The 13,846-nt window shown below is 43.9% G+C and overlaps 1 protein-coding gene across 2 annotated transcripts; it reads right to left on the bottom strand.

Annotated features, from left to right (window-relative positions):
* Positions 1–547: 547 nt before the first annotated feature.
* Positions 548–13,216, bottom strand: klf18 (KLF transcription factor 18). 2 transcript variants are annotated; one of them, XM_062978375.1, is made up of 4 exons: positions 12,928–13,216; positions 6,603–7,614; positions 4,283–4,448; positions 548–3,126 (listed from the first exon to the last, which is right to left on the bottom strand). In XM_062978375.1, exons 1-4 carry the CDS (start codon positions 13,207–13,209, stop codon positions 3,081–3,083), a joined length of 1,506 nt encoding a protein of 501 aa, XP_062834445.1. In that variant the 5' UTR covers positions 13,210–13,216; the 3' UTR covers positions 548–3,080. The 2 variants fall into 2 exon arrangements, with proteins under 2 accessions (XP_062834445.1, XP_062834446.1); XM_062978376.1 differs by having other exon boundaries at positions 548–4,448.
* Between the last annotated feature and the right edge of the window lie 630 nt (positions 13,217–13,846).

The raw sequence follows: 13,846 nt of genomic DNA, 5'->3' as shown, positions 1-13,846 counted from the left end.
CTCTCATAACAGGCATTTCGGAAGTGCTTTCTTGTTTTGGTAGCAGGGAACCCCAATTCCTGAAATTCCATCCTGCACAATTTAGCCACACAAACAAACAATCAGAAAAGACTCATGAAAGCAAGAGGAAAAAAATGCTTTTGAGGCATGAACTGAAATTGGCACATTTTCAGATCAAAGGTAGGGAACCCGTAGCAGGTATTAATGAATTCTAGTTTCTATCTGCTCCATCACAAGGTATGGTGGAAACTGCAAGTAAGGCACAAGCTCCTGTCTGATCTTGAAAGCTACTTGCATGCGAGACCACCAATGAATGCCAGGGGCCGTAGACTGGGTATTTCTGAGGAAGGAACTGGCAAAACAATCTCTGAGTATGCCTTGCCTAAGAAAATCATATGCATTTGATGGGGTCACCATAAATCGACAGGCAGCTTGAAAGGACATGATATGGTAGGAGCTGTGTGTTAAGCCAATCTTGCTTAAGATCAAAATTGAGAAATTATATTCAAATGGATTCATTCTTCAATTAAAAGAGGATTTACAAATGTTTTTCTTTCAAGTAGTGTTTTATTATCTGCTAAGTTTTTTAACTGCCAGCTTTACTCTTCTAACTGGACTATTTTGTATATATTTTAAAAGAGTTTCATGTTGCTTCATTTACATTTGTTAAACTGCTTTAAAAAGGCTTTGCCCTTAAACCTGGCACATAAATTTCTAAGCTAAACAAATAAAAGTCTCCTTTGTAGTGTGTAGATGCTGTCCCTCCCATTTTTTATTTAAGCATAAACAAAGTACTTGCTTTTATTGTATTGCATTTTATTTGTTTTACATCAGATCAACAATATCTCAGGTATGAATAAAGAGCACACTAACATTTTGCATGGGGGAATGCCTGACAGGTCCAAGCAACATCAAATATTAATTAACAATATGTACAGACTGGTGCAGTGCACATACTGGAGCTGAGGTCATTTATTAAACAAACCCAAGCTATTTTTTAAAAAACACATTTTACAGCATATTTAAAAAAGAATGACAGCTTGTTTCCACAAGCTATATGTTGAGAGAGTCCTTTTCTTCTCAGAAAGAAAGTTTCAAGTATAGCAGAAATGGACAAAAATGCCCTATACAAAAATATAATTCAAAAGCTGCCTAGAAAAAAATGCAGCTGCAGCAGTACCTGGCTTAATGGCCAATTTCCTTTGTAGGAGGCAGCATGCAGATGAAGGCATCTGTAGAAGGCTCACAGTGAACCCACATAACATATTTCCCATTGGAGGCTGGAATGGCTCTCTGGTACACACATTCATACACATAATACCCTCATCAAATGTCAGGTCCAAATATATATACTGTATTTATCAATTCTAAGATGCATGTTTTCCTCCATATAAATATCTCTGAAAACAGGGTGCGTCTGAGAGCTCACGGTCTTGTGGATTCGAATTGCAGACCTTCAGGTCAGCAGTTCAGCCGGCATAAGGGTTTAACCCATTGTGCCACTACTGGCAGTGTAGATGAGGTTGTAGAATTGCACATTCTATATATAATATAATGTGTATTTTTCCTGTCGGTACTAAAAGTAGTGTGTGTGTCTTGCAATCAATGGCATCTTAGAATTGGAGAAATACAGCATCTTTCAATGTTAAGTTACTTTTTAAAGATTATCATGAGCCAATTCAGTAACCTTGCATACAGAACACAGCACCTTTGTGCTCCAAGTTCTGAGGCTTCTACAACGTAGCTTGGAGTACTAAACATGAAGATTTATTTCAAGAATAGAATCAGGAGTTTCGCTGTTTTTAAAAGAAGTAGTTGGGTTTCAGAAGCCTCTCAGAACCGGGAGCACGCTTCATGCAACAGTTGACAAGTATTAAAGATGGCTTTTTCCCCATAGACAAAGGCAACAGATTGCTTTTAAAAATATTATATTACATTCTTATAAAACACATTTGAGGTAATGTAATTAAGCCAATATACATTTAGCCAGCTCCTAAAAACTGAGAATAGTTTGCTGCAGTTCTATTTAGCTGGGACTATTAAATATAGTAGGATTTATCTCTGAGTACAAATATAAAATCTGGGGTATCAGCTAGGCAAGATTATAATCCTACACATCAGCCTTCTCTAACACAATATGGTCCAGATGTTTAAGATCACAGATCAAATACATCCTACTCAATATGGTCACTGACCAGGTAGTATGAATTCTGTAGTGAAAAACATCTATTGGATATCAAATAGGAGCCATAGTTCTCATCAGGTTCGGTGTCATTCCCTTCAAATCAAAAATGAAGAGTATTGCAGGAACTTTAGTCCAGGGCCAGACAAAGCGCATCCCTTCAGATGTAGCTGAACTGCAACTCCCACCAGCTCTTACCAACACAACTATGAATAAGGAATGCTGGGAGTTACAATCCAGTGCCATCGTTGGTCTGAACTTTGCTCATCCCTGCTTTAGGTCATTGACTATGCTGGAGAAGCACAACTTGTTTTGATTTCATTTCCAAAAGGCAACCTTTTCAAAGTTTTTTCTTTGAATCATGTGATCTCATAAACCAGAAAAAGGAAACCAGCATATTAAGATAATTTTCAATTCATATTTAGCACAGCCCTGAGCCAAGAAATAAAAAGGAATACTTTAAGATGGCAATCCTAAATATACTAATTTAAGTCCATGGCGTTAATCTTACCCACGCACTTAGACGTATCTCCCATTCAACTCTATGGGGACTTATTTCCAGATAGACACATTCAGGATTGCACTACAAGTCCCACCGATCTTTTATCTGCCTACTTAGAAGAGGCTCTCTCAAGTTGGGAGTGTTATTTTCAAATGGGTTTGTGTAAAACTGTAGCTTCTGAGAAAACATGCATAGGATTGGGCTGTGAAACTCTGGTTCCTATACATTTCATTTCATGCAACCTATAAACAGAAGTTTTGTCTTTGTTCAGCATGTATAGTTTGGTTTATAGCCTGTTCCAGAAGCGACAGCTTTAGTTTCTTCTGCTGGATTATCCCACTCACTCACTGGTGACAGCTTGGAGACTTATTGGTGGACGTTACTTGCTTTAAGAAGTTACATCATTGGTCTGAACAGACTGACCAAACTGGAAGCTTTACAGCTGAAACAAAATGTTATTAAAATATTTTAATACAAAAAGGCTGGCAATCCTAGCAAAATATGAACAATTATTTTTTTTTCTTTAAATGTCTTTCCCCAGTTTTGTATAGGGCAGAGGTAGAAATTTGGCAGCCTTCTAGATCTTACTGAACTGCATCTCCCAGCAGCTCTAGATCACCAAAGCAATGGTTAGGAATGTTGGGAGCTGCAGTCCAACAAGATCTGGAAGTCCACTCAATTCCCATCCCTCTTCTATAGGATGCAGAAGTCATTGTTTAAAATTATAATTCATTTCTGAAGCCATTGGGAGTGAAATATAGTGCAAGCCAGGCGAAGTCAGTCTATCTGTATGTATGCCTATCTCTTGTTGGATGTATTTTAAAAGTAGTTTGACAAGATAGATCCTTTTAAAAAGAAGCAAAGACGTGTGTGTGTGAATGAAAACCCATTGTGAAGCAAAATATACATGAGTCAAAAGCTAACAGGTAGGTTGTGACAGACCCCATCTACACTGACCATTTAATGCAGTTTCAAACCGGAATTGAAAAAAGTGGTTTTACTGTGCATACGATTACACAGAAAATCCTGGAACCACTTTGAGGCACTGACAGTGATTGTACAAACCACAGAGCACTGATGCGCAATAAACATTTTTTGTACGCATTTTTATGAGTTTTGTGTCTGCAATTTGAAGGTTGCTTTGAACTGCATTAAATGATCAGTGTAGATGGGGCCACAGTCAGCATTGTATCTGTACTGTGATTTTGTGCACACTGAAGATTTGGAATGGGGAATGGTAGGGATACATTGCCCCCAATTGTCCTTCCCAAAGATACTCTTCCAAGTATATTTTTGTCATATACCCTAGCTCTCACTGCAGCCAGGTTTGTGTAACTATTCACTCTTAAATAGATATAGCCTGTCCATAAAGTGGTGGAGGAACCAAATGGGCTTCCTCCTTAAATATTTAAATGTGTCAGTAATATATACATAAATTAGCTACTCCAGTTAGGAGAGGAGGGGACCAAATGTTGGATCCCTTCACAATGAGAGTCCCCAGTGTCTCTTTGGATACCCACATCTTTTTGCCTCTTGTTTTCAACCCCATCACATCCCACCCAAATGACCCAAGGAAGCCAGCCATGCTTCACACGTGCCTCTTCATGTGCAGAGCCAGGTGATCTGATCGGGAGAAAGCACGGTCGCAGAGCTGGCATTGGAAGGGCCGGACCCCCGTGTGCTTGCGGTAATGACGCGTGAGTTCATCTGACCGTGCAAATTTCCATCCGCAGCCTTCCCAGTTACAGTGATAGGGCTTCTCACCTGAAAGAGAAGAACAAGCACAGTGAACAGACTTTTTAGCATGTTGGGAGGGACAGCATTGTTAGACATAGGGCCCTTTCACACCACAAAACTATGGTGCTATTATTTCACTTTTAACAGCCATGACTGCATGGTTTGTAGTTTGGGGAGGCACTATATCTCTTTGGGTGAGAATTCTAAATGACCTTCCCTTATTTGAAACTCACTGGGCGCAGCCATGGCAATTAAAATGATGTCAAAGTGTTATATAGTGTGGAAAAGGCCCACAGATTCAGCTTATTAGCGTACACAAATGTTATTGACAGTTGTGTCACCAGGCCCTCAAATCTGATGTCTGGGAGATTCTGGTAGTCTACAAAAATAACTCTTCAAAGCTTCTGTGATTCTCTGGCGTGCTAATTGTCCCTTCTTCCTTTATCTTAAACCTATTAAGAAGCCTTCCATACTCCCATTAAGCAAAGCAGCATCCTTTCTAGTGAATGCATATCCTCCTCACCCATCTAACTCCACCCATTTCTCTGTCCTGGAAGAGCCACAAGACCTGCTCTGCACTCAAAAAGATTTATAGCACCAGGAGACGGAGATTGCAGCCCCACAAACACGTACATGGGAGTGTCTCAGTGAATACATCGGAGGTGACTACTGAGGAAACCCGAACAAGGGCACGTCTTTCTAGAAGCCACTCGGTTCATGTACATTCCTGCAAGATCCCTCCGTAAACAAACTACTTGGACTTGGGCAGCCTCTGGCCAAAATATCTTCAAGTTTCATAGCACCTGAGCAGGAAAGGGCAACCTCAGAAATTGGACATATAGTCTAACTCTTGCTCACTTTACAAGATTGAAATCATTTGCTCCTAGCTTGAGGCTCTTAGGGTGCATCTACACTCTAGAATTAATGTAGTTTGACATCTCTCACTACTATGGCTCAATGCTATAGAATCCTGGGAGCCGTAGTTTGATGAGGCATCAGGCCTCTTATAATGACATTATTAAGCTAAACACTTAAGATCCCATAGCATTGAGCTATGGCAGTGAATGTGGTGCCAAACAGCATTAATCATACAGTGTAGATGCCCCCTTAGACATCCTCTTCGCCACATCCCTCAAGTCTGCATCATCGGAAGCACAATTTCTGGCATATCCTTCCCTCCTTGGAGTGCATGCAGTTTGACACTGCTTATCTGCTCTGGCTCAATGCTATGGAATCCTGGGAGCTGCAGTTTGGTGTGGCCCCCTCACTCTTTGGCAAGGAAGGCTAATGCTCTTATAAAAGTACAACTGCTAGCATTCTATAGCACTGAGCCATGGCAATTAAAAGGGTGTCAAACTGCATTCATTGTACAGTGTAGATGCACCCTAAGAGCCCTTTGGAAGATGCCCATCTACCTCCCACCATCCTCTAATGCTGCCCAAGCTGCCTTATCAGGCTTCTTTTCTTCTATTATTTTAACATATGTGTTTTAATAATATTGTATAGTAGACTCTCAGTTAACCAAGATCTCTGGAAATTAGTAAATACCTGTTAAATGTAGTTTCTGGTTGCTAGAGATTTACTATTAGAATAGGTCTAATACTATACTCCATACTATACCATATCATAAATTCTGTATAGGCTTCATATTAATATTGAAATACAGTAACTGAAAGCAAATTTAAGACAAATACACACAAATTTACCTTAATGCAACACAGTTTTATAGCTTTTTATATAAAGTATTATCTCTTTGTTTTTTATTGGTTGCTTGAGAGTTCTGGTTGCTTGAGTTCTGGTTAATTGAGAGCCTTTTTGCATCAGGAGCAACTTGATAGTCACTTTTGGTGTGAGAGAATTGGCCATCTGCAAGGACATTGCCCAGGGGACGCCTAGATGTTTGATGTTTTACCATCCTCGTAGAAGACTTCTCTCATGCCCCTGCATGGGGAGCTGGAGCTGACAGAGGGAGCTCACCCTATCTCCCCAGATTCAAACCGCCAGGACAAGGGTATAACCCATTGCACCACCTGGGGCTCCTGAGAGCCTATTGTATTTTAGTTTATGTATTTTAATAGCATTGTATTTCATCTGTGTACTTTAACTATGCTGTACCCTGCCTTGATCCATGAGGAGAGGCAGGGAACAATTTTTATTATTATTATTATTATTATTATTTACCAGTGTGGGTCCGCATGTGGGCCTTGAGATGGGAGCTCTTGGTGTAGGTCTTGCCGCAGCCAGCAAACTCACAGTTGTGGGTGGCCGTGCGCTTACGGGGGAAGGCAGCCTTGCGGCCCTTCTTAGGCTTGCTCTCTTCCAAGGGGGCCACTTGCATGGGCGAATAGTAATCCAAGATGGGTGAGCTGGGCGGTGTGACCAGCAGGCCGTGCAAGCCCTGTGCGTGGGGCTTCAGGGGCTCCCGGAAGACGCTGAAGTGTCCATGGAAGTGGGGCGCCAAGGACCCAGTGAAGGCGGGGGTCTGGAAGAGGTGGGGGGCACCGCCACGTGAGTATTGCTGCACATTCATTTCACCTCCAACCACAGGACAATGCTGGTGAGGGCCGGGGCCTATCTGCCTGGCAGGAAAGCAAGCAGGCGCCTGATGTTGCTGTGGATGCTGGTGCTGTGGATGCTGGTGGTGATGGTGCATCATGGACTGCATTGCCAGGGGCTTCTGGTCTAGGCAGTCAGGGCTCACGCCTCCACCCAGCATGCAAGACTGCCCATCCATGGGTTCCTGCTTGACCCGCAGGTGATCCAAGGCCATGCCCCGAGGCAGACCTGGATGAGAAGGATGCCCAAGGCCAGCATTGGCAGCACGTAGCTCAGTGTATTCTCGCCTCTGGAGCTCGCAATGGCTCTGTGGTTGTGGGTGCAAGTCCTGTGTGAAGAGCTCAGCCACATAGCTGTGCCCTGGGCTGGGCAGGTAGGATGGTGCGAACTTGTTGGAGGGCTGGTAGTTGGAGCCATCACTGTCGTAAGTGGTGCCACAGCTCTCAGGGGTCTCTGGTAAGGGGTAATGGGGGTTGGGGTGCGGTGCTGGCACGGACGCTGCCCCTCCTGATGCTGCCCCACTGGGCTGGCCATTGGTGGTGTGGGCCAGGATGAAGTCCAAGTCGACAAAGTTGCCCAGCTCATCTGCTTCCCGTTTAATGTTGGCGCCACCTTCTGCCTGAGGAGGAGCCAGCCTCTGTGCGGGGAAATGGGGAGAGAGATGGGTTAATGCTACTAAATGGAAGGTACATTTCTAAGTGCAACTCCAGACATATATATGAGTGTGTGTGTGAAAGAGATAGCTTTGGATAGTATAGCAAAGGGTTAATACTCCTGTGGTGTTCGTTCAGAAGATTTCACCTCACTTTCTGTCCCAGTGATGATTGGATTTTTTTTTTAATTGTCTTGTTGTGGAAGCAAGGATTGTTGATAAAGCTTCAGTTGAGACACTTATTTCCCATGATAACTCTTTCAAGACTGAATTTATCTTCCTAAGGGTAGATTTATCTCACTTCCTGTTGTCTCACACCCCTCCCCTTTCTTAACTATGAGTCGTTTGTAAGTCAGATGATTGCCTGTTGTAGACTCCTAAATCCGAAAAAAAATCTATTTATAGCTCACAACCCTGAAAAAACTCAGTTCATAACCCCTCAAATCTGGAAAAAAAATGTTTCATAGACCTCCAAACTTGAAAAAAACCCCCACTATTTATGCCCCCCCCCAAATCTGAGAAAAACTATTCTTAGATCTGTGTTGCTGTGAGTTTTCCGGGCTGTATGGCCATGTTCCAGAAGCATTCTCTCCTGACATTTCACCTACATCTATGGCAGGCATCCTCAGAAGTTGTAAGATGTTGTAAACTAGGCAAGTGGTGTTTCTATATCTGTGGAATGGTCAGAGTGGGAAATGTTCATGAAAATGAACAAAATCTGGCTACCAGTATTTTAAAAAAACTCTAAAATCAGGACAGTAAATAAAGATCAATACTCAGAAAACAGGAATTCCAGACAAGAAACAATCATGGCCAGGTAACACTTCCCAACAAAGGATTCCACCAGGCAGGGAACAGCAAGGCTTTGAATCTGCCAGGCTAGTCAATGCTAATCAAGCTGGCCAAATGCAATATTCACACTTGCCTCCAACAGACAAGAGTTCTTTCTCTCATCCTGAACATTCCACAGATATATAAACCTCACTTGCCTAGTTTCTAACAGACCTCACAACTTCTGAGGATGCCTACCATGATGTGGGTGAAACATCAGGAGAGAATGCTTCTAGAGCATGGCCATATAGCCTAGAAAACTCACAGCAACTCAAGTGATTCCAGACATAAAAGATTTCGACAACACATATTCTTTGATCCCCAAATCTAAATAGAAACCTATTAATAATCCCCCAAATCTAAAAAAAACTATTTATACTCCCAAACCTTAGAAACACGATTAATAACAACAATAATAATACATTTTATTAATTAGCCACCTCTCCTCAGGGCTGGAAGTAGATACAACACTGTTACCACACCCAGGTAAAACACAAGACCATTAAAATGCATATTAAAATGCTTAATACAAAGATTAAAGCACAATACTCATAGAATGTTTTTACAGTCCTCCCTCAAATTTGAAAAAAAAAGTCTGGGCGCACCTCTCCTTTAACTCAATCCAAATTAGAGCCACTCTGAGTGCATCTACGCTGTGGAATTAATGCAGTTTTGCACCGCTTTAACTACCGCGGCTGAATGCTAGGAACCCTTAGGAGTTACAAGGGGCGTCTACACTGTAGAATTAATCCAGTTTGACTCCACTTTAACTGCCACGGCTCAATGCTATGGAATCGTGGGAGTTGTTTTGAATCTTCTGTCAAAGAGGACTGGTTCCGCACCAAAGCTACAACTCCTGGGATTCAAGAGCATCGAGGCAGGATTGCTCTACATTAATTCTACAGTGTAGATCCATCCGCTGTTTTACAAGTTTTTAGCCTGCTTTTGCCGAAGAGGGCGGCGCCTCTCAGTGAACTACAAACCCCATATCATTGAGCCGCGGGGCCAAACTGCGTTAATTCTACAATGTAGATGCACCTTCCGTGGCGCTCCCTCTCGATCCCACGGACAGAGCCAAGAAATCTAGGTGTTTTCCACACTGCCCACGTTGAACTGGATTATAAGGCAGTGTGGACTCAGATAACCCAGTTCAAAGCAGATATGGTGGGTCATCTGCCTTGATATTCTGGGGGTGGAAGGGCCCAAAGATGCCTCATTTTTGGAGAAAGGAGATTCATTCTAGAGGAGCAGGAGCCAGAGACAGGCACCTTTAGTCACGCCCCCTCCCCAATTTCTGATTGGCTCCGTTCCGCGAGAAGCCCCCTCGAGCCGGGACGTGATTGGATACCTATTTGGGCGGGACAAATATACCTGTTGGAGACCCCTTTCCCAGCTTGAGTGCATCAACACTCTATACTGTAGACTAGGCATGGGCAAACTTGGACCCTGCCTCCAGACGTTTTGGACTTCAACTCCCACCCTTCCTCACCGCCTCAGGCCCTTTCCTTTTCCCCCTCAGCCGCTTAAGCGGCTGAGGGGGAAAAGGAAGGGGCCTGAGGCGGTGAGGAAGGGTGGGAGTTGAAGTCCAAAACTCCTGGAGGCAGGGTCCAAGTTTGCCCATGCCTGCTGTAGAATCAACGCAGTTGGACACCAATGTAATTGCCCTGGCTTAATGCTATGGAATCATACGAGTTCTCCTATTTGACAGAGAAGCCCAGGATTCCCTAGCGTTGAGCCAATGCTGTTAAAGGGGCCAAACTGTATTAATCTGACAGTACCGAATCAATCTTTCCCAAATCCTAGCCTTCCGAGTGTTTCTGGACTCCAGCGCCCAGAATCCCTGATCATTGGCCAAGGTGGGGAAGTCCAAAACATCTGGAGTTTGGGAATCACTGGGGCAGTTATCAACTTTGGGTGCAACTACATCGCTTGAACTCCCAAGGCTCAGTGCTATGGAAGCAGGGGAGTTGTAGTCGTTAGCAGCGCCATAGCAAAAAATAAATAAAAATCGGGGGAGGGGTTTGAAACTTTTTTTAGCAAATCATGAAGAGTAGTTCCATAACGTAAAATATTTTAGAAGTCAGACTCCATCGATAAACTTCAGTGGACACTCAAAACAGATAAACTTTAGTGGATACTCATGGGGATTTGGTTAACCAGTTAAAATTCACGAGTAAACTAGGTTTTTTTAAACCTGAAAAATTTCGGGGAGGGGGGGGGTTGAGCCCCTACCCCTCCCCCCCCCCCACTATAGCCTTGGTCGTTGGCCTTTTCTACCAAATTTTTTTTAACTGCGTTGCTGCGAGTTTTCCCGGCTGTATGGCCATGTTCCAGAAGCATTCTCTCCTGACGTTTCGCCCACATCTATGGCAGACATCCTCAGAGGTTGGAAACCAGGCAAGTGGGGTTTATATATATCTGTGGAAGGTCCAGGGTGGGAGAAAAAAATTCTTGTCTGTTTGAGGCAGGTGTGAAAGTTGCAATTAATCACCTTGATTGCCACTGAAAAGCCTTGCAGCTTCAAGGCCTGGCTGCTTTCTGTTCTTTGTTGGCAGGTGTTAGATGGTCCTGATTGTTTCCTGTCTGGAATTCCTCTGTTTTCAGAGTGTTTTTCTTCATTTACTGTCCTGATTTTAGATTTTTCAAATACTGGTAGCCAGATTTTGTTCATTTTCATGGTTTTCTCCTTTCTGTTGAAATTATCTACATGCTGGCTACCAGTACTTTAAAAAACTCTAAATTCAGGACAGTAAATAAAGAACAACACTCAGAAAACAGGATTTCCAGACAAGAAACAATCAGGGTCAGCTAACACCTCCCAACAAATGATTCCACCAGGCAGGAATCAACCAGGCCTTGAGGCTGAAATGCTATTCAATGCTAATCAAGGTGATTAATTGCAGCATTCACACTTGGGAGTTCTTTCTCTCACCCTGGACCTTTTACAGATATATAAACCTCCTTGTCTAGTTTCCAACTGACCTCACAACCTCTGAGGATGCCTGCCACAAATGCAGGCGAAACGTCAGGAGAGAATGCTTCTGGAACATGGCCATACAGCCCGGAAAACTCACAGCAACTGAGTGGTTCTGGCCATGAATGGGTTGGGACCTTTCCCGATCTAAAATAGCTAAGGAATCGAGTTTCGGCGAAGAAATTGGGCGTCCAACCAACTGGGTTGGATCTCTGCTCGGTCGGGATCCAACTCTCCATTATGCCTTCTTGGTCCATCCTCCCAGAAGTGGGCATTGGCATCCCAATCGCTCCGGAGGTCATTTTAAATATAAGACATCTTTGGAGCCCTTAGAAGGGATTTGGGGGATTCATAGAATCATAGATTGGTATCTAGTTGGGAGCTGATGCGCGAAGGAAACTTTGTAGTTCTCTAGATTATGATCCAAACTGTAGTTTTTCCATCCCAGAAAGGCAAAGGCTAGAAGTCAGACCAGGATGAAGCCTCCCAGATCTCCTGAGCGGGTGTTTCTAATTTCCTCAAACACGGAGGGCGAATGTGTTGTCCAAGGCTTTCATGGCCGGAATCACTGGGTTGCAGTGAGAAGTTGGCCATAGCAGAGCACCTGATGAACCAACCTGGGCACTGCATATCATTGGAGAACACAGAAAGGCTGGACCACTCTCACAACCACCATGTCAGACTGCACAGAGAAGCCACTGAAATCCACAAGCATGTGGGCAATTTCGTCAGAAAGGAGGAAACCATGAAAATGAACAAAATCTGGCTACCAGTATGAAAAGAACTCTAAAATCAGGACAATAAATAAAAAACAACAACAGTCAGAAAACAGAGGAATTCCAGACATGAATCAATCAGGGCAGCTAACACCTCCCAACAAAGGATCCCCCCAGGCAGGAAACAGCCAGACCTTGAAGCTGAAAAGCTATTCAATGCTAATCAAACTGACCAACTGCAACATTCACACCTGCCTCAAGCACACAAGAGTTCTTTCTTTCACTTTATAGATATATAAACCCCACTTGCCTAGTTTCCAATAGACCCCACAACCTCTGAAGATGCCTGCCATAGATGCAGGCGAAACATTAGGAGGGAATGCTTCTGAAACATGGCCATACAGCCCGAAAACTCACAGAAACCCACTGAAGCGAATCTACACTCTACAATTAATACCGTCTGACACCACTTTAACCGCCATGGCTCACTGGGATGGCATCCTCTCATTTGTAGTGATGGTGACGCACCAACACTCTTGGGCGAAGAAGGCTACGGTCCTTGTAAAACTACAACGCCCATGGTTTCACAGCTCTGAGCCGTGGAAGCTGAAAGTGCTGTCAAACGGCAGTGAAGATGGGTATGGGAAGAGCAGGTGGGGCCGCTCTGAGGCGGGGAAAGGTGTCTTTTGGGGAAAGTGCCTCCCTGGCTTCCCGAAGTTCAGGTGCGGACCATGATGATGCTGGGGGTCCCCTCGCCGCTTCCCTCTCCCTTCCTACCATTTCGGGCGGGCTGTTTTCCAGCGGCACCAAGCCGGCGAAGGTGGAGATGGAGGGCAGGACGGCTTCTTCCACGGCGACGCTCATTTTGCGCGGGGAAAACGAGCTGGGAAACCGCCCGGGACTCCGGCCGCTTCCCTCCCAGGCACTGGCCGCGCGGTTTCCCAGTGAATTCCTTCCCGAAGCAGGCAGGCAGGGAGCGGGGAAAGTGCCTGCTGGAGTCTTGGAACTAGTTGCAAGCGAGCGAGCGAAGACAAGGCGCTCCGCTCCCCGCGCTCCCATTGGCCGGGCCCTGATGCATATTCATGAGTTTCGCTTGCTGATTTGAAGACACTGGGAGCTAAGGCCACGCCCCGCTCTTGGCCAGGCAGGTCATTCGGAAAGCAAAGGTGAATCTTGCGCCCCCCCCCCCCCCAAGGTGAACCGAACCACCAAAACTGGGCTCTACAGGCCAATGGATACTCCACCTCAGACATCAGAAGGGCTGCAAGGCCAAGACAAAGATCCACCCAGAGGAAAAGTGTTCTTCAAAGTCTCAACTCATATTACAATGCTTGAGATTACTGGAGATGGCTTACCATAAACTTTAAAAATAAATATAGAGAACAGGCCATGAGAGTAAAGACATACCCTGTTTCCCCGAAAATAAGACAGTGTCTTATATTAATTTTTGCTCCCAAAGATGTGCTAGGTCTTATTTTCAGGGGATGTCTTATTTTTCCACAAAGAAGAATTCACATTTATGGTTGAATTTAAAAAAAAATGAAAATGTATTATGTACTGTACAGTAGTTGTCATCACAAACCAGCATAACCAAACTGTGAATCCTTTCAAGAATTTCTGTATTATATTTTATTGCTATACTGTTTTTAAATTTCTGTTTTAAGTTTCTGTTTGTATGTAAATGTATGTTGTTGTT

This window comes from Anolis carolinensis, chromosome 4 (assembly GCF_035594765.1).
Source record: "Anolis carolinensis isolate JA03-04 chromosome 4, rAnoCar3.1.pri, whole genome shotgun sequence".
Taxonomy (NCBI): domain Eukaryota; kingdom Metazoa; phylum Chordata; class Lepidosauria; order Squamata; family Dactyloidae; genus Anolis; species Anolis carolinensis.
This window is presented reverse-complemented; position numbering and strand designations above follow the sequence as displayed.